An 18,923-nucleotide genomic window follows, 5' to 3' on the forward strand; every position below is an offset into this window, starting at 1 on the left:
CGCGTGTCCCGCCGGCACTTCCACACCTCGCCGCCGTCGTCGCTCAGCGCAAGCGCGCTGTCCGCCGCGAGCTCCTCGAGCGTGAGCGCCCCCGAGGGCACGCTGTACTCGAACGCGGACGAGTACGCGAACTTGCCGTACTTGGCGGCGCTCTGCTTGACGGGGTACGAGCACTGCTGCCCGGACGAGAGCACGAACGTGTGCCCGCCAAGGTGGGTGGCGATGTGGAGCGGCTTCGGGAGCGGCTTGGTCGTGTTGAGGAGCGCGGCGGGGTATGGCTCTTCGGGCGACGCCCAGAACGGGTGCGAGGAAGGCAGGGAGAGCGGGATGAAGGACTTGCAGCACCAGTACGGGCTGCCGGGTGAATTGTAGTTCTGTCGCCGTGCGTCAGTTGGTGCTTCCACGACCAGAATCAGGTATGCCCACTTCGGTCATGTTCAGATTGGGGTAGCAGTACCCTATGGTGAGAGTACCGTCCGAGTTGTACGCACCGGGCTGCTTTGCCCAGTATCTGATGTTGCGTAACTGAAGGCCCTTGACAACTCCCCATGTGAGCGGGGCGGGCAAATCGACGTCGGCGAACGCGAGTGCTCCCCAAAAGGAAGACATGGCGAAGCGGTATGTCAGACTTCGGCCGAATGGGATCGCCCGGCCTACGCTTGCGTGAGCACCGCAGCCGGCGCGTGTGTCGTGAATGCTTACCCTCAGAATCAAAGTAATGCACAAAGTCAAGGGCGAATTTTCGTGCGCGGTTCCGGAACTCCTCGCACCGCACAGGATCTTCGGTCTGTGCGAGCTTGGAGTAAACCAGCTGTGCGTACTGGATCGCAAAGGACGACGAATAGTAGTCGAGTTGAACTACGCCTTCGGGTCCGTCGCGGGACCAGCCCTCTCCGATATAGAAGGTATCAAGATGATCGAGATCCGCTTTCATGCGCTGCGCGTCGTACCTCGGCGAGCCTACTTTCGATAAGCCAAGGTTAGCAAAGACCTAAGCCGCGGTTAGGCTGTGTTCCGAGCAGGCGGTTAGAGCTACAGGGCTCACTCTGAACCAGAGCCAGTTCGTGTTGGGCATCTCCTTGTCGTTCATCCCGCCGAGCCAGGTCTCGAGGTGTCTCTTGCCGTCCGGGGGGAGCGGGTCCCACAGCTGCTCCTTCGCGACCGCGAGCGAGAACCCGATGGCGGAGCACTCCACCATCCGCTGGTCCTTGTCTCGCATGTCCCCCCAGAACTCCGCGTGGGCGGGGTCCGTCCCGCTGGCGAAGCCGTCCACCCACCTGTGTGTGCCCCCGTACGCGCCGCCGCCGGCGAGCAGGGACGCGAGCCCCCAGATCGGCCGCGAGAACCCCTCGAGGTGCGCCGCCGCCTCGTCGTAGTGCGTGCCCGTGAAGCCGAGGTGCACGCGAGCGCCCCCGGGCGAGGTGTGCGACGCGAGGGGGTCGAGGAGGCCGACGAGGAAGCGGGCGAGGTCCTCCTTCGTCTCGAGCGGGTTCGAGGCGAAGGGGGTCGTGTAGGCGAAGTCGGCCATGGGTGTGTGCTGGGGGCCATCGGAGGTGCGACTCACTTTTATATGGATGCTGGCGCAAGTCAGGAGGGTCGAGCGGCCGGACCGCTCGATGCGATAGCTGGCTTGGTCGAGGGCCAGTGCGGTCCGGAAATACGCCGAGGTCTCGGGGGGGTGTTTCGAGGTGACGTCGACATTATCGACGAGTCGCGGGCTGCTTTATCGAACGGATGTGAGCGTAGTTCTTGATCCCGCATCGACGCCAGTGGGAGAGGATCATTTGTGCTTAGATGCCAGTTTGTGAGTGTGCGGAGGAACGAGGGAGGAACACAAAGGCTGCGCAAGAGACGCCCGAGGATCCTGTGTCACTTGCACCGTGACAGTCGCGTGACAGATCGCGTTCGTGTCAAGTTCAGCGCGTCGACCGTGTCTGCTCCAACCCACTCGACCCTCAACGCCGTCTCGGCCTCACGCTGCACGCCTGGCATGTCCACCAAGGCACTAGTAAACTCCGCACACCAGCCTGGAAACACATGTATTGCTTTTTCTAGAGACGGCTCGTGAGTGCAGCCAGCGGCGTAGTCGCTTTCTTGTGATGCTATAATAACATCTTGGGTTCCAGACGCGTTTACACGGGTGGAACGGACGCTCTCGTGCGCATATGGCGCACGGAGCTCGGCGCCGACCAGGAGCCAGACGCTGCCCTCGAAGCCGTCGAGGGAATCACCTGTCTTGCGACTGGGGCAAGTCCTAGCACGAATACATGTCCGGTGGCGGCTCACTTACCCAAGTGCTTAGCGCGATTGCTGGTTCTCCGGAAGTGGTGACTCGGAAGTGCGGAGGTATGCGCACGGAAAGGCAGAGTTGGATGGCTTGGTCACCAGTGCGACGGGAGTGCCGATCCGGAGTGTCGCTGTGGACCCACAGGGAGGAAGGATTGCTGTCACATCGGAGTGCGTGTCATTTGTAGTTGCTCCCTGTACAGCTTGCTTACATTGTCCTTAGCGAGACGACAGTGAAGCTTATAGACCTGGAGGATACCACTAAGATCGTGGTGCTCCAAGGCCATTCGAAAGCGGTCCGGAAGGTGACATGGCATCCTTCCGGCTCACTCTTGGTGCGTTTTCCTCGCTCGATTTGAGGTCACTTCTCATGTTTTTAGACGACGAGCGGAGCTGATGGCAAGATTATCGTATGGGATGTCTCAGAAGGGGAGCCGAAGCAGGAGAAAGTTATAGAGGGTATCATACCTACGGTCGCTAACCCGGAGTGCGTTGCGGAAGTACTACGCTCTCTGTACGGATTATTGACATTCTAGCAGGTCCGAGGATTTTGCCCACGACTGCTCGGCAATGTGGCATACGTCAGGCCAGTACTTCTTCGCGGCAACGCGAGCACACGGTGAGCAGTAGCTGCACTATCACGTCTTTCCTTATCCAACATCATCCTTGTCAGAAATTGTGACGATATCCAGGAGCGAATGGTCAAAATCTTCCACGTTCTCCGACGACGCACTCTCGGGCGCCATCACCGCATTGACCATGTCGAAGAATGGTGTCTACATCGCCACCGCATGCAAGTCCGGGGTGTTCATCTGGTCTACCCAGAATCGTAGGCTCCTCTTCCGGTAAGTATATGAATTGCATTGGTCTTCGATGTCTCATTCTCTCACTGGTCCAAGGTTTCAAGGTGACCTCACCGCGACAATCACGCAAATGGCATTCTCGCCTTCTCAAAATCTCCTTGCGTGGACTGATGTGGAGGGCGTGTTGACCCGCTGGCCTGGTGCGATTCCTGCGTCTGCGCCAGATCCAGTCAAGGCGTCGATAGGATCTGGAACTGCAACCGTTCCTGTTAAGCGGAAAGCGACCTCCAGTCTGTTTGATGATGATGTAGATGCAGCCAAAGGGGATGGTGTCGATCTTGACGATGGTATGGCCGCAGAATTCGATAATGATGACTGGATATTGGACGACCTCGGTGGTGGGATGGAAGACGATACAGACGAGAAAAGATGGAGTGGAAAAGACGGAATAAGAGAGATGGGTACATTGACTTTTATGACTCGGGGAGGCTACAATGATACTAATCAGAGTAACATTTAGTCAGTGTGACCAAGGCTCAGCCGCCATTCCAGCCCGGTTCTACGCCCATGGAGAACAAGAAGCGATACCTAGGTACGTTCCATTTGTGCTCAGTCTGCACAAGTCCTCACCGCCGATTTGATAGCATACAACATGATTGGAGTGATTGAAGTCACCGATCAAGATACCCACCACATCGTCAATGTCGAATTTCACGACAAATCTGCACGAAAGGGATACCACTTCACCGACCACTCGAAGTATGACTTGGCGTCTCTCGGTGATTCCCCATATGTTCAGTTGCTCTCGCATATTCTGACGCCACACATTCATGATAGGTGAACGTGGTGCTGTCTATGCGTGTCAACCAGAAGGCGATCATTCAGCGCATATCATCTACAAGCCATACGGGACCTGGGCCTCTCAAACGGAGTGGAGCTACGATCTTCCGAAGGGCACAAAAGTCCTGGGTGTTGCGGCGGGCGGGGCACCGCCCACCAAGTCATTGCGCGAAAAATCGGACGCCGATCTGCAGGGCAACGGCAACGTTGTGATTGCGACGAGCGAGAATGAGCTCATATTTTTGACTGGTACTGGAATTGAGCGTCATTGCCTGAGTCTGCAGGGTGATTTCGTGACCATGGTCGCTGGCCCAGAATGGGTCTTTGTTGTCCATCGGGATGGCGCAACTACGATGGACGGTGGGTCCCCTTCGACCCCTTCACTCTGCAGTACGGCTGACCAATCACCAGGTTCACAGAACCTGACTAGTAGACTTATCAAGTTTGATGATTTCTGTTTACTCCAGAAGGACAGTCTTCCCGTCCCAAAGCGCCATACCCTGAAATGGCTTGGGATCACAGAGGAGGGCGTGCGTAACTTCTGTTTGCACTCACTCACGCACTCAACAAACGATTTGCAAACAGGCGCCAGCTATCTACGATTCTGCAGGCGTTCTCAACATCATGCCACGATTCAGACTCCCGTTTGCAGCAACCTGGACGCGGGCGCTGGATACTAATTCTCTGGAGAGACGGGAAGGCAAGCAGGAATCGTACTGGCCAGTCGGAGTTGCGGGTGAGACGTTCATGTGCTTGATTCTGAAGGTGAGTCGGAAAATAGGTTTGTATGCATTATATGCAGAGTCTATGTATAGGGAAGACAAGAATATCCTGGATTCCCAAAGCCTTTAATCCAAGAACTACCTCTGCGCTTGCCCTTCCACGGGGCAGATCCAAAAGAAGCACCTCTCGAAGAACAGTAGGCGTCGCTTTTGTATAGTCTCTTTACATTCTTTCTGCTGACAGCGAATTATCGCAGTCTTGCTCGTGAGACCATGTTGTTGGACATCCTCCGCGATGATCTCGGTGATGAATTGACAACCGACGACTTATCAAGAAGAGAAATCGCTCTCGACAAGGAGCTCATCCAGCTGATTCAGAATGCATGCAAGAATGACAAGCTCGCCCGCGCACTGGATTTGACGAAACTTCTGCATCATGTACCGTCCTTTGACATGGCGATCAAAGTTGCCGGATTCTACCATCTCATTGGGCTGCAAGAGAAAATGGAGGTGCTCAAAGACGTCAGAGAAGCATCGAGTCGCCTCCAGGATGCCCGCGACAAGAGGAGACAAAGGGCGAGAGACCTTGCGCCAATGGTGGTCATGCGACCAGTATATGGAGAACCTTCCAAGCCGAAAGCCTTCCAAGACTTCAGGCCACCGCCTGTGAATCACCGGCCTGGTTTGGAGCGGGCAACACCGGTTGTGGAAGCAAGAAATTCCGGCTCAAGTAGAGCTACACAGAGTAGCCAGCTGTCAGAAGATACCTCAACATTCGGATCGTCATATCTGGATGATTCTGTGGATGTCGATGACTCGATATCGTCCCCCGACGGGAAGAGGAAACGGGCAGAGGAGAGCGATGCTGGACGGGAATACCGGTCGCCTGGTGTAAACAATGTGTCTAAACGGCGCGCTCTCGGCGAGTCGGTTTCTACTGTCGCACCAGCTGCCCCACAACCAAGTGAGCCGTCAACTATACCGAAAATATCAACGTTGCTAACCGTTCCTAGGAGGGAATCCATTCGCACGCAAGCCAGGTGCTGACTCTGGTCGAAATCAGTTCATGAAGGGCGCGGACGCGAACAGGTCATTGCACAAGAGCGAGAGCTTCTTCACGAAAGTCGATGCTGCTGAAGCAGACAATACGACGCGTACGTCTACATTTTCCACGCACGGCATTGATCCCGACCTTGCATTTCAGGCCTTCCATCTAATAAGAGCAAAGGGAAAGAGAAGGCCATAGCTGGACGACAAACAACTTTGTTCGGCCTTCCTCCCGTCCCCCCTCCCGCTCCCGAAAAGAAAGCTCCTGGACGAAAAAAGAAGGGTGCTGCTGCTAGCGAGTCGGAGCAAGACACGCAGGAAAGTCTTGCTACCGGCTACGCGATCGAAGAAGCAGACAGTCAAGCGACTGACGTGACGATGGGGGAATCTCTGGACATCACAAAAACCGATGATATGCCATCACAAGTTTCCACTGAGCTTGCGGATGGCTCTGGTGTAGAAACGCCTTTTGATGTAGAGGTAATATACTGTTTGCATCTCCTACGATATGCTAACGAACTATTAACAATTCTAGGAGAATGGTAGTCCCGAGCCAATCGAATGGCCACCATCTCCCGCACGCGACGACGGGATGGTCGAAGAGTTGGCTGTGGGTTAGAACCATCACATGACTGTAGATATACATGCACTTCGGACATTCCATTTTTCTCTGGGTGATCGCGATGGCCTGTATCAAACAGTGAGCCGCGTGCGTACTCGCGTGCGTACCCGCGTTTCGTTCAAAAGCCTGAGCCGCGCAAGCACACCACCTCCAAGTGTCAGTGCACCACCTCATAAAACAACTCGCACAGCATTCTGCCTTGTAAACGCATCGCTAATCATTAGATCCTATTCAAACGTCATTTTTTCATGGATATATTGCATACGATGGCGGAGATAGGCTGACTTACCTCAGGTGCAAATGGCCAATTATCGAATGCACGAATGACTAGAGCCCAATCAGCCAAGGTCAAATGGCGCGGGGCTTTGCCAATGTCGACCCGTTGCGAGTCAGGGAGCGATGAATCGGTGAGCATTTTGAGCATAGTCTGGGCACCGGGTGCTAGCGAACTAGAACAAATACGTTACAGCCAGTAACCGGGTGTCAAAGAGGACGTGGACAACCTTATCGCCTTCTTCAGTGGGGTCGATTTAAGGACAAAGAGTCTGCGTAGACAGAAGTCCCATTTTTCAAGCATACCTTTTGTGATCAGCTTCCAGACGAACAATGCTTATCAACTCGAACATACGCGCTGGCGTATAACATAGCATACCTGATCATCGTGGGGAATTAAATTCATTGCGACGAGTGGATATCCTGGGCGTCGAGGTTGTGGTCGCTTCTCAGCCGTATATTTTGTTGTTATTGGATGAAAGTGATCATCATACGGTAGAAGCTTCGCTGGATCTAGTGACAGCGTGCATGTCGCGGTGGCCTCGGCAATAACAGACAATTTGCATCGGTTTGAATTTGGCGGAACGGCAGATATCCGCTGGTGCATCACAGCAGGAGGATGAGCAATTTGTCTTCAAGCAATGGAACTTTGAGCGGCACACCTCCCAAACCCAATCGCTTAGCACAAAGCTCATTGGTACTCTGCCGTATTTATAGAGCCATGTTCCATCGGGTATGCAGCGGAAGAGTTGGGCAATGAGCTGCTCCCCTTTGATCGTATGTTGGAGATGACTGATGAAGTGCAATTGAGGATGCACTAGTAGGGTTAACGAAGCTTAACGCCGACTCTCAGACAGTACTCACAACCACTGCTCCATGGGACAGTTTTGACATCGTCAAGCAGTCCTATTTCTTCTATGTGAGAATATGTATCCCAGTCGAACCCTGAGAGAGGTACAACTTTCACGCGAGAATCAGCAGCTTCGAGGGGCTTGAGAGTAAATCATGAGCGTCGAAATTATACGCTGCAGGACAATACACACCTTCAGATACTTGAGGTAATCAGGATGGTCTTCCAAAATAATTAACTTCTGTATATTGGATGCTGGCAGCTCGAGAAGCGCTCTGGAAAGAGCTCCAGGACCTGTGGAATGATGTGGGTTCTAAAGTCATCGGAATGGGGGATATAACTCACCTGGGAATGCCTCGATCACTATCTTTCCTTCTCCATTGGCTGAGCTTGCCCCGGAAAGGAAAGATTCTGCGATTAGTTGTGCCGTCTCAGGTGCCCGAAGAGATACCCTGTCTCTCGAAGATACAGTAGAAGAGCTGAAGATATCCTTCCATTCTGATGGTGGAGGCAATGGTGGAAGCCTACTCTGACTCGTGAATGTGCGTCGGCAGGACCAGCGTAGTGTACTCTTGAAATATCCCGATGGACGAAGGTTCAGCATTACGGACCGTGACGGTGAGTGCAGAACGACTAGCGCCTGACATTGACTTGCGACGCGCACGTGGTCAAAACGCGTGACTGACGCGCTCGTAACGCGTTCTATGTCACTCCTCAGAGCCACAACCTTGTCTCGAGTCTCGGACCCCTCCACGCCTGCAGCTGCCCCCAAGCCCCCGCGTTCACTGCTGCGTCGTGATCCGGATTGTTGCAGACATATCAAGATTCTTTTCCTTCGAATAATTGGCATTTTGGGCGCCCAGCCTGACCATTCGCTATGTACATCAAAACACTGACTGTCCAGGGGTTTAAGTCGTGTTCGTGAGCCTTTTCTTACTACTATTGGACGCGTTCTTAATTGTCACATTCTGTAGATCGTGATCAGACACAAATAGAACCGTTTTCGCCCAAACACAACGTCGTCGTAGGAAGAAATGGGTCTGGCAAGAGCAACTTCTTCGCAGGTGCGCTGAGTGCCCAATTGCTCTGAATCAGTAAATTTATGAAATGTTTTTAAATATACAGCTATCAGATTTGTCTTGTCGGATGCTTATACCTCCATGTCTCGAGAGGAGCGTCAATCTTTGCTTCATGAGGGTGTCTCCGTAACCACCACGCTGTCTGCATACGGTACGTCTATGTGATAAGCTATGTGGCATGAGGAATCCCTTTATAACTAATTTTATTCTATGGTGTCACAGTTGAAATCATCTTTGATAATTCTGACAATCGCTTCCCGACTGGTCGAGATGAAGTCTTCCTTCGACGCACCATTGGCCTTAAGAAAGATGAATATAGCTTGGACAAGAAGAGCGCTAGTAAAGCGGATGTCATGAACTTGCTTGAGAGCGCTGGTTTCAGTAAAAGCAATCCGTATTATATTGTACCTCAGGGACGGGTGAGCATCTCCGGTACCATGAGCACATGAGGCTCGAATGCGAAATGACACAGACTTTTGACTTCAATCTCCCACCTTTTTACATGAACTAGATCACTGCGCTTACAAATGCGAAGGACCACGAGCGATTGGCCTTATTAAAGGAAGTAGCTGGTACGAAAGTTTACGAGCAGCGGCGAGCCGAATCGCTGCGTATAATGTCCGAGACCGACGCTAAACGGACTAAAATCAATGAACTGCTGGACTACATCGAATCGCGATTGGAGGAACTTGAGGAAGAGAAGGAAGAGCTTAAGGAGTTTCAGGATAAGGACAAGGAGCGCCGATGTCTTGAGTATGCATTATATCAACGGGAATTGGAAGAAGTTGGAGAGGCACTAGAAGAGATCGAGGAAGAACGCAGAGGAGAAGTACACAGCACAAACGTTCGCAGGGAAGAATTCAAGGATCGAGAGATACGAGCACAGGTGTGTTCTTGTCGGGAAGTCCACGATGTTAAGGCTGTCAGCAAATAACTTGATTTTTACAGAATCTGGAACAGTCGATCTCTCGTATCAGGACCTCTTTAACAACCCTCACTCTGACGCGGCAGGGAAACCAGTCAGAAATGACTGACCTTGTCCGGGCTCGCACGGAGCTTGAGTGTACAATTGCTGATCTCCGTGTGGCCGTTGAGCGGGCCGGAGGGCGACGCGAAGAACTCGAAGGAGAACTGGCCGACGTGCAGGAACAAATCAGGGAGAAAGAGGCGACGCTCGCAGAGCTTTCTCCTCAATGGGAGGCACATCGAATAAATGAACTTGAGGAGAAGCATAGGTTGGATGAACTGCGCGCCCGACTTGATGCGCTCTATGCCAAACGGGGGCGCTTAAATCGGTTCAGAACCAGGTCAGAGCGTGATCAATTCCTGAGGCCCGAGATCGCTTCTATTCAAGCCTTTCGTACATCGCAAACTAACATCCTGAACAACCTGCAGACGGAGCTGCAGAACACCAGGGAGGCGCTGAGAGAGGTAGAAGAGAGGACAGAAAATGGCAGAACCAGTATGGAAGATGAGAGGCGGAGGGCGAGAACCCTGGCGGAGCAGATCGTTCAGTTGAAGGAAGAGTCTGCCGAGCTGACTGAGAAACGGAAGAATCTCTGGAGAGAAGACACGAAACTGAACAGCCTTGTGTCTCACGAAGCCGACGAGTTGAGATCTGCTGAAAGGAATTTGGCTAGCATGATGGACAAGGTGTGTGAGCGGACCCGCATCTCGTCGCTCGTACTAACTCTTTTGACAGGATACTGGAAGTGGTTTACGAGCGATAGACCGGATCGCAGAAAGGTTCAACATGGAAGGTGTCTATGGTCCTCTGTACCGCTTGTTCGAGATCACAGATGACAAGTTCAATATCGCGATTGAGCTGACCGCTGGGAACAGGTGCGTGCAGTCGATGCATACTTTGAGTCATCAAAGGCTTATCCTTTTGTCAGCCTGTTTCACGTTGTCGTTGACACAGATGCCACGGCATCGCAAGTCTTGGATATAATGATACGGGAGAAAACGGGACGAGTTACATTCATGCCACTCAACCGTCTGAAGCCGACAGTTCCCCCGAAGCCAAACGCACAGGATGCTATCCCCCTATTGGAGAAACTCAGATTCGATGGTGTTTATACAAAAGCCTTTGAACAAGTATTCGGCAAGACGTGTGTTTGCCGCGATTTGACGATTGCTGCGGCATACGTGAAGAGCCATGGTATCAACACTATAACCCTCGACGGCGACAAGGTCGATCGGAAGGGCGCCCTGACGGGTGGCTACCACGACGTGCGGCGCTCACGCATTGAAGCCATCAAAAACGTGACGAGCTGGTCTGCAAAGCACTCCGCGGATAGTCAACGCTTTGAGGAAGTCCGGGCAACTATTCTCCAGACAGAACAAGAAATCACCCGGGTTGCGGGAAAATTACAGGTCCTCAACAATCAACAAACTCACGCAAAGAGCGCGAGAGAGACATTGCACGAGGAGATCGCCGCACTCGGCCGGGAAAAGGAGAGGTTATTAGGGCGTATCGCCAAACTCGAAGGTGATATTGGAGATGTGGAGACGGAGGTCAGCGGTCTAAACGCGAGGCTGGAGGGACTTCAGGCGGAACTGGCAAGCCCACTTGCGCAAGGCCTCACAGCAGAGGAGGAGGAAACGATCGAGAACCTAGGAAGAGCCATTGAACAACATCAAAAGCAGCTCTTGGAGATAAACAAGGCCAAAAATGAGGTCTGTATCTTCAGAAGACGTTGAGCATGATCTCATGTCAGTTCTTTCGTTCTTAGCTTGGTGGTCGCAAGAGCGTCGTAGAAATCGAGCTGAACGAGAGCTTGCGACGACGTCAAGAAGAACTACGCGGAAAACTTGATGCGCTGGGTGTTGCAGAATCAGGCGACTCATCCTCCGACGAAGCTTTGGAGGCGCGCACTCGAGAGTTGCGTTCATTGAACAATGACATTACAGCCCTGACAAGGAGATCGCAAGGTAGGCTTGCGATCAATATACGAGGGTGATCGCTTACAAGTATTGTAGAGACCGAGAAGGAAGTTGAGAAGCTGAATACTCAACTCCAGGAGCAGCGCACCACTTTAGAAGGCCTGCAGAATCAGCAGACGGATGATAGTCGTGGGATTGCTAGACAACAGAAGAACACAGAGCGTTACCTTGCTAAAAGGCAGATGCTTCTCACCCGGAAAGACGAGTGTAATCGCAATATTCGCGATCTCGGAGTCCTTCCCGAAGAGGCATTTGAGAAGTATACAAGCGAGAAACTGGATAGGGCATGTTTGATGCTATTCTCGTGTGCAGAAAACTGATCTTGAGTTGACTATAGCTGGTCAAGAAACTGCATACCGTCAACGAGGGACTTAAAAAGTTCGCTCATGTCAACAAGAAGGCTTTCGAGCAGTACAACAACTTCACAAAGCAGCGTGATCAGCTACTGAAGCGTCGAGAGGACTTGGATAAATCGGCGCAGTCAATAGAGGAGCTGGTCGAGGTGCTCGATCAGCGCAAGGACGAAGCTATAGAGAGGACTTTCAAGCAGGTAGCACGAAATTTCGAAGAGGTTTTCGAGAAATTAGTGCCAGCTGGAAAAGGACGATTGATCATTCAGCGTCGAATTGATCAGGTATGTAGTCGTCGTTGCTATTTGTATTCACGGCCTTGAAGTCCTCACTGTAGGATGATGAAGACGCTGAGGAAGTCGATGATACTCAACAAAGCACCATTGACAATTACACCGGTGTCTCTATACGGGTTTGTGTGGTCGACGCCGACGAATTGTTCATCATGCTTACGTTATGTCGCAGGTGTCTTTCAACTCAAAAGTAGACGAGGGCCTGAGAATACAACAGCTTTCTGGGGGTCAGAAGTCTTTAGTTGCACTAGCAACAGGTGAGCCATCTCTAATGTCGCCATATTCAGCGTCTGAAGCAGACACCAGTTTTCGCGATCCAGAAGTGTGATCCCGCACCCTTCTACTTATTTGACGAGGTCTGTTCAGAATTCTTAACGCGTAAAGGCTCTGATCTGACCTGGGTACAGATTGATGCCAATCTGGATGCACAATATCGAACTGCCGTCGCCGGTACATTATTTCTCGCGTTCGTTATACCTATGCTAATGATGCTCTTATAGCCATGATACATGATCTTTCTGCTACTGCGCAATTCATCACGACGACATTCCGTCCAGAAATGTTGGTGACCGCTGACAAGTTCTATGGTGTGCTTTTCAACAACCAGAAGGTCAGTTCTATCCGTAGCATCAAGCGCGAGGAGGCAATGGAATTCGTTGATCAGGCAAGTATATTCTTCATGCTTGCAAAGTTCCTAACACTCATTGGGATATGCAGGAGGCACAGGCCCAGTGATGTATGTACTTGGGTCGCTGCAGGTGTCGTCAATGCTTTGTATTGTTCATTCTCGTAGTGTATACTTGTCCGTTTGTATTATCATCGCGCTCGATACCTTCACTCATATCCTTATTCTTGCTCCGCTCGTCTGTATTATATGAATTCGAACGTTGCTGACGTCCGCCTCTAATCATCACATATGCACGAACCTGCAAAAAATTTTATCTTTCACGTAGGCTTCTGAATTGAGCTCGTGCCAACTCGAATCCATCTAAAATCAAGCTTCTTTGGTGCGCAGGCGACTTATAAGGGCTTTGCCATGGGGCAAAGCGTGGGGAATGGCGAACCATAGTGTCTGAAAGGATGGCTGGAAAGAAGCTCAAAAATACAAAGGAACCATGAAGCAACCTGCTTATTGCTTCGTAATTTACGAGCCTGAGCGGCCGACGAGGCTCGTTACATTCTCGATATTGTATTATCGCTGTACCCACCTCCCTTCAATCTCCTTCGAAAATTCACGCCCATACTGTTGTGACTCTGGGTGCTGCTGTAGCATGTGTAATTGATACGTGGCCACGAACTTCTTGCAGAATGTCAAACATCACCCTTGGTTCAATGCAGTGACCATCGTTGGCTTGGTCTCTACTAGTACTCGTACTATTGCATGCAATGCGCTTGCTAAGCTAGGACGCAAGTTTTTTTTGATGATGGGGTACTGGATATTCTTGTCTGATTTTAGGTCTCAGCATTGCAGAGATAAATTTGGACTTCATTGCAAAGTGCATGCTGGAGGGATTTGGCATGCGCAAACGTTAAATACCTTGAGGACCACTCAGCTGTGTGGGGGCCTCTATGGTGAATACCCACTATACTGTCTGATCGCTTCTCTCACCGCGCTCAAACTCACTGAAGAGTTGCAACCTTCTCATTCGAGCAGAATCGCAGAGGCCTGTTGTCATTGTTGGTCACGAGTTGCCAGAGGATGTACCTGCTGCTTAGCAGCTGTAGAAAGAAATAAATAAAAAAAGGACATTCTGAGTATGACGACGAATTCGCCGGAACCTGTACATGTTCGAACTGCTGTCGTAGCGGAGTTTTAAAAGTCAGAACGGCTGGGTACCTCTTCTCCGACTCATTGTCGACCTGTCGGTCGGAATGCCTCCTCAATCTCTCTCTCCTCGACGCAAGCGGGTCCGACGGTATTTCTCTGCCTCAGCTGCAACTGGCGCACGTCTCAGTGGAAAGCTCGCTGCCATTTCTGCCGCAACCGTGCCCTCGGCGCGCACTCGTCGCAGGGGGTCGTCGGCATCCAGTGATAACTTCCACTTTTCCCCAGATTTTGTAAGCGATGTATCTGCTGTCGAGGACGAATATTCTCTGCGCTTCGCCGACCGTCCGTCGTCTCGTTCGCTTCCAGAATCGCGGCCGCCATTAGCTGCCGCGCAGGCACCGTTAGCGTATGCGTCTCTACCTCCTACTCCCATCTCCTCCTCACCACATTTACGTTCATCTCCGCCCTCATTCTCGCCTACAATATCCACGTTCCCCTCCTCGGACGTCTACTATGAGCCGCCTTTTTCAATTTGGGATTACCTGCGGGAGGAGCTCCTTGCCACAGACTTTGATTCTCATCAAGAGCTTAAATGGGAAAGGGTCAGCAACTTCCTCAACATGCCAATCGCTCTCGAGAAGGTAAGCAGCCCTGCCATTACCTAGATGTCCAATATCTCATACAATTTCGTAGGTGTTCTTCTTCGGATTCATTGTCTGCCTAGACTCATTCCTCTATACCTTCACAATCCTCCCCATTCGTTTTACGTTTGCCATCTGGCGTCTTCTGCTCAACACCTTAACCTTCTCTAAGAGCACTCCGCCTCTTCCGCCATCTCAGAAAGCGGACATTCTCCGTACTCTGCTGCTAGCTGTATCTGTCGTGATCCTTGCTCCGCTGACTGATGCAAGTAAGATCTACCACTCTATACGTGGTCAAGATACCATCAAACTGTATGTGATATTTAATGCACTTGAAGTACGCCTGGTTCACCTCGAGGTATCTCTTCTTCCGCCCACTCGTTGCTCATACTCTTCGCGCTTGTTGTGTGTCCTTTACAGATCGCAGACCGTCTATGCGCCTCGATTGGCCAAGACATCCTCGATTGTCTATTTTCACGCTCAACACTGGAGGTCATCTCTCATAGAAAACGGCCGACGTCATATATTCTGCGACCGGTAGTTTTCTTTGCACTCGCACTTATATACAATGGCAAGTCGGCTTACGTTTCTGTTACGAGGGCATAACATGTTAACGCACCGTATTGGACTGTCAGTGGCCCACACTCTGGTCATGATATATCAAATGATCTCGCTCAATGTTGCTGTAAACTCTTACGATCATGCATTGCTGACACTCCTCGTATCGAATCAATTTGTGGAGATCAAAGGTAGTGTGTTCAAGAAATTTGAGAAGGATAATCTGTTTCAGATTACTTGTGCTGGTGGGTCAGGGAAGCTTGCGCTACTACAGCGTTTGCTCATTTATTCGCAAATAGATATTGTGGAACGCTTTACACTTGCGCTGATGCTGAGCATCGTTGCATTCCGGAACTTGATTGAATTGAGCGGGTCGTCATTCAATTTCAGCGACGGCTTCGCGCTCCCAAAGAGTTTTGGATGGTTCAGAGGGAATAATGTCATATGGACGATTTCATATGTGTGTCTACCCGCTGTCAAATCCTCAGCTTATCTCATAGTTCCATTATAGCCCGTTCTTACCGTTATGGCATCCGAGATGTGCGTCGACTGGCTTAAGCATGCATTCATCACCAAGTTCAATCACATTCGTCCCTCTGTATACGAGCGATATACGGATGTGCTCTGCCGTGATCTTGCGAGTGCGAGTGCGGTAGGCCGGCGTGGCGCGCGGAAGGTGAGATTGTTTCAAGTTGCCCGCAGATCGCGCAGTTTCTGAGAATGCTCCTTGTAGCACACGTATGTTGATCAGTCGCCGCTCGTTGCCCGCCGTTTGGGTTTTGCGTCTCTTCCACTGGCAGTCCTGGCAGTCCTCATCGGATCACAGTCTATCAATTTGTTGATCTCCATGCACACGGATGGGAACATCCCGTGGATATGGACGAAAGCGCTCGAAGAGATAGAGCTGGATGAAGTGATCAATGTGGCCAAATGGACGGCATTGATCTTGTCCGTTTGGTTTTGGTGCGTCCCTTATATGTTGTCCGCGGAGGTTGATGGCTAACAGTGACCGGTTATAGTTGCGTAGTCGTCAAGATCATACTAGGCGTTCACCTCCTGAGCTATGCCACGAGGCGGAGAGCCGGCATGGAGGCTCGCGAGGCTGCAGATGTCGTTAATGACTTTGGACGAAACCCGATAGGCGAGGGCAAGGAGGAACAGGTGAGTATCTTGCCTACATTTATGGCTTTGCCCGTTCTAACGTGTGAGGGCAGTCATACAATCGTGAGCTCAAGTCGCTGCTGGACGACTCGCGGGATGACGCCGGACCTGTCCCGGATATCGGGGAGAGGAAACCGGGATCAGACGCTGGGCAGGGTGGCGGCAAGCGCAAGCGGCTGCCGTTAGAGGAGATCACTAGATTCACTATGGTCAAACGTATATGGTAAGATAGAACGGTATTGGCCGGGTTTTGTACGATATCACCGCGGCACTTGTGTCGAGTATCGATCGCTGCCAGAGCTGCCTGCAGCTCCTGAATGTCAAACTTCAAGTGTTGAACGATTACGTGCAGAACAGGTTCAAAGATGGTATAAGAATGTTCGTGTCCACGGAGGACAATTCGTGGAGCTCGCGCAGAGTCGGACGCACGGACAAGCCTGCGATCGAATGGCGCGCTTGACGAATCTGCGATCGCGATCGTCGCCAGAGTTGCATCGCAATAAAATAATAGATTGGTTCGTTTCCCATACATACAGATATTATACATACATGACACAGGGCAGGAACCGTGTTGAGGTGCACTATAGCTACATCGGGAGACTAAGGAGCGTGGGTACTACGAATACAACGCAGATGCGAGACAACGGCACGAATAATGCAGGTACATGATTCATCGACAGCGAAGGAGCGGAGGGGGCTCTTGTGGCGAGCGGGGATGATAACGAGCAGAGTGCGAAGGAGCGTGGACAGCTAGCGACAGCAGAGAAAGTGCGGGAGACGAGAAAGAGTGTGGGGATTACGAGCGGGATAATGCGAGGCAGGGGCATCTACAACACAAGCAAACGTTCTGGAAGTGAGCGGTCGGTACGATTTCACGAGGCGCGGAGTACGGGAGCGCGGCGCTCAGTACCGGGGACGGGCCGACGAGTCCTGGTAGCCCGCCCGCCTCTGCGCGACGAGGCGCGCCTGGTTGTCCTCCGCGCGGCGGCGGGTCTCGCACTCGGTCGCGGGCCACTCCCCGACGACCTCCGCCGCATGGGAGCAGATCGAGTCGCGGCGGGAGAACTCGACGTAATGCGCGCCGGCGGTCTTCTGGATGTTGAGCGACGCGGAGAGGTCGCGCGCGGACTGCGGCGGGAACGGGGCCACGTCGGGGGCGCTGGACGTCGCGGACACCGCGGACGGCGAGGGCGCGCGGGCGAACGGGGGCACCGGCGGGACCGCGGACATGTTGTCGAGAAGCCGGCGGACCTGCGCGAACTCCTCGTGGTTCGTCACGCTCGTCTTGATGGAGATGCCGGAGAAGAACGAGGCGCAGGAGCTCGGTGACTCGGGGACGTCCTTGTAGAGGTCCTTGCCGGGCGGCGGGGGCGCGAGCGAGGGCCGCTTGGACGAGAAGCCCGTGCGGCCGCTGGCGCTGACGGGGACGGGGGTCACGGGGCTCTCGTAGTGATAGTGCGTGTGGCTGGTCCCTGGAGCGCTAGCGAGAGGTGCATCGCGGAGGACGAGAGGGGATGCAGATTTCTTTAATGGGACGTCGGCGCCATGGCGTGGGGGCGAACTGGCGGCAGGCACTGGTGATTTGTTGACTGCCAAGGGAGGCACAGCGGAAGGTGACTTCCCGGTGGAGGACTGGGTGGCAGTTGCCGAGGGCTTGGTAGTTGCCACAGGAGCGGCCGTGGTGTACTTGTGTGCGGTTGAAGACGTCGCGGCAACAGAGGGCCTCGCTGTGGGGTCACTGGCCATCACAGCAACGGGAGCAGTAGGATACCTGTGAGCAGAAGAAGACGCCGCAGCAGCAGCAGAGGGCCTGCCTCCTGCCGCCGGCATTCTGGGAGCCGACGTGGGCTTGGAGGCCACGGGAGTGACCGTCGCTTTGTGCGCAGAGGCCCTCTCTGGCGTAGCGATTCTCTCCCGACGATGATCCCCATACCCACCAGACTTTGTCGACTCGTGGCCGCGCGAACTTGAGACCGACGTCGCCTTCGTCGAGGCCTCCGAGCGCTTCGAGCTGCTCGCGCTGTGGCGTGTGTCGATGCTTGAGGACTCGATGTCGCGCCCGGTTCTGGAAGACGCAGGGACGCCTGTGATCGTCGCTTTGACCGTCTCAGCCTCGCGGCGGGGCCTGGGTGGCGTCGTTGTGGACGGGGCGCCCGCCTCACGTCCGTGGCGTTCGTCTCTTCGAGCGGCCTTGCTTGCGTCTCGGTGCTCTCGGTGCTCTCGTTCGCGGGTCTGAGTGCTTGGGACGGGAAGGAATATCATGTCTCGTACTGCGGCGGCGGCGGCGGCGGCGGAGGGACCCGCATGATCCTGCGCGTACTGCTCGTGGCGAGAGGGCCTTGCGTGGTCCCTATGATGGGAGCCCGTCGCCGCCGCCCCGTGCCTACTTGGCGTCGCGCCGTGTGTGCGCTCCCGCTCGCGGCCGTATGAACTCGCGGTAGCACTCGACGCTTCGGTCCGGATTGTGGTCGTGCTCGGCTCGCCCCGCAACATCGGCCGCGACCCCTGCCGGGGCAGGCTTGCCTTCGAGTCGCTATTCCCGCGCGTAAGGGGAGGCTCTGTGTAGCGCGCATCCTGCGCACGGCGGGCCTGCTGTTGGGGCTGGAGCATGTTCCCTGCGGACGCGGCGCGGCGCACCTCCTGCCCGCGCTCGGGGGTCCGCACCACGTCGACAATGACGGCGG

At 53.3% G+C, this 18,923-nt stretch overlaps 4 protein-coding genes across 4 annotated transcripts; 2 read left to right on the forward strand and 2 right to left on the reverse strand.

Annotated features, from left to right (window-relative positions):
- Positions 1 to 1,990: 1,990 nt before the first annotated feature.
- Positions 1,991 to 6,317, forward strand: FIBRA_09175 (uncharacterized protein; the record flags this gene model as incomplete). The annotated part of the gene is made up of 18 exons (XM_012321498.1): positions 1,991 to 2,064; positions 2,127 to 2,274; positions 2,303 to 2,457; positions 2,510 to 2,621; positions 2,667 to 2,773; positions 2,826 to 2,905; positions 2,960 to 3,131; positions 3,186 to 3,550; positions 3,610 to 3,681; positions 3,734 to 3,868; positions 3,927 to 4,289; positions 4,341 to 4,459; positions 4,515 to 4,694; positions 4,745 to 4,848; positions 4,909 to 5,615; positions 5,665 to 5,805; positions 5,856 to 6,178; positions 6,234 to 6,317. 18 exons carry the CDS (start codon positions 1,991 to 1,993, stop codon positions 6,315 to 6,317), a joined length of 3,441 nt encoding a protein of 1,146 aa, XP_012176888.1.
- A 173-nt stretch (positions 6,318 to 6,490) lies between these two features.
- On the reverse strand, positions 6,491 to 8,047 carry FIBRA_09176 (uncharacterized protein; the record flags this gene model as incomplete). The annotated part of the gene is made up of 8 exons (XM_012321499.1): positions 6,491 to 6,547; positions 6,610 to 6,769; positions 6,824 to 6,912; positions 6,973 to 7,191; positions 7,256 to 7,410; positions 7,458 to 7,584; positions 7,637 to 7,737; positions 7,789 to 8,047. The coding sequence occupies 8 exons, from the start codon at positions 8,045 to 8,047 to the stop codon at positions 6,491 to 6,493; spliced, it is 1,167 nt and encodes a 388-aa protein (XP_012176889.1).
- Positions 8,048 to 8,603: 556 nt separating this feature from the next.
- On the forward strand, positions 8,604 to 16,466 carry FIBRA_09177 (uncharacterized protein; the record flags this gene model as incomplete). The annotated part of the gene is made up of 22 exons (XM_012321500.1): positions 8,604 to 8,673; positions 8,745 to 8,941; positions 9,034 to 9,408; positions 9,471 to 10,175; positions 10,225 to 10,364; positions 10,418 to 11,201; positions 11,258 to 11,456; positions 11,505 to 11,701; positions 11,806 to 12,102; positions 12,156 to 12,230; positions 12,284 to 12,368; positions 12,418 to 12,467; positions 12,519 to 12,561; positions 12,612 to 12,847; positions 13,918 to 14,520; positions 14,573 to 14,789; positions 15,156 to 15,323; positions 15,378 to 15,538; positions 15,590 to 15,754; positions 15,812 to 16,041; positions 16,098 to 16,239; positions 16,293 to 16,466. The coding sequence occupies 22 exons, from the start codon at positions 8,604 to 8,606 to the stop codon at positions 16,464 to 16,466; spliced, it is 5,313 nt and encodes a 1,770-aa protein (XP_012176890.1).
- Positions 16,467 to 17,142: 676 nt separating this feature from the next.
- On the reverse strand, positions 17,143 to 18,849 carry FIBRA_09178 (uncharacterized protein; the record flags this gene model as incomplete). The annotated part of the gene is made up of 1 exon (XM_012321501.1): positions 17,143 to 18,849. The coding sequence occupies one exon, from the start codon at positions 18,847 to 18,849 to the stop codon at positions 17,143 to 17,145; it is 1,707 nt and encodes a 568-aa protein (XP_012176891.1).
- Between the last annotated feature and the right edge of the window lie 74 nt (positions 18,850 to 18,923).

This window comes from Fibroporia radiculosa (assembly GCF_000313525.1).
Source record: "Fibroporia radiculosa TFFH 294 genomic supercontigs, scaffold12580, whole genome shotgun sequence".
Taxonomy (NCBI): domain Eukaryota; kingdom Fungi; phylum Basidiomycota; class Agaricomycetes; order Polyporales; family Fibroporiaceae; genus Fibroporia; species Fibroporia radiculosa.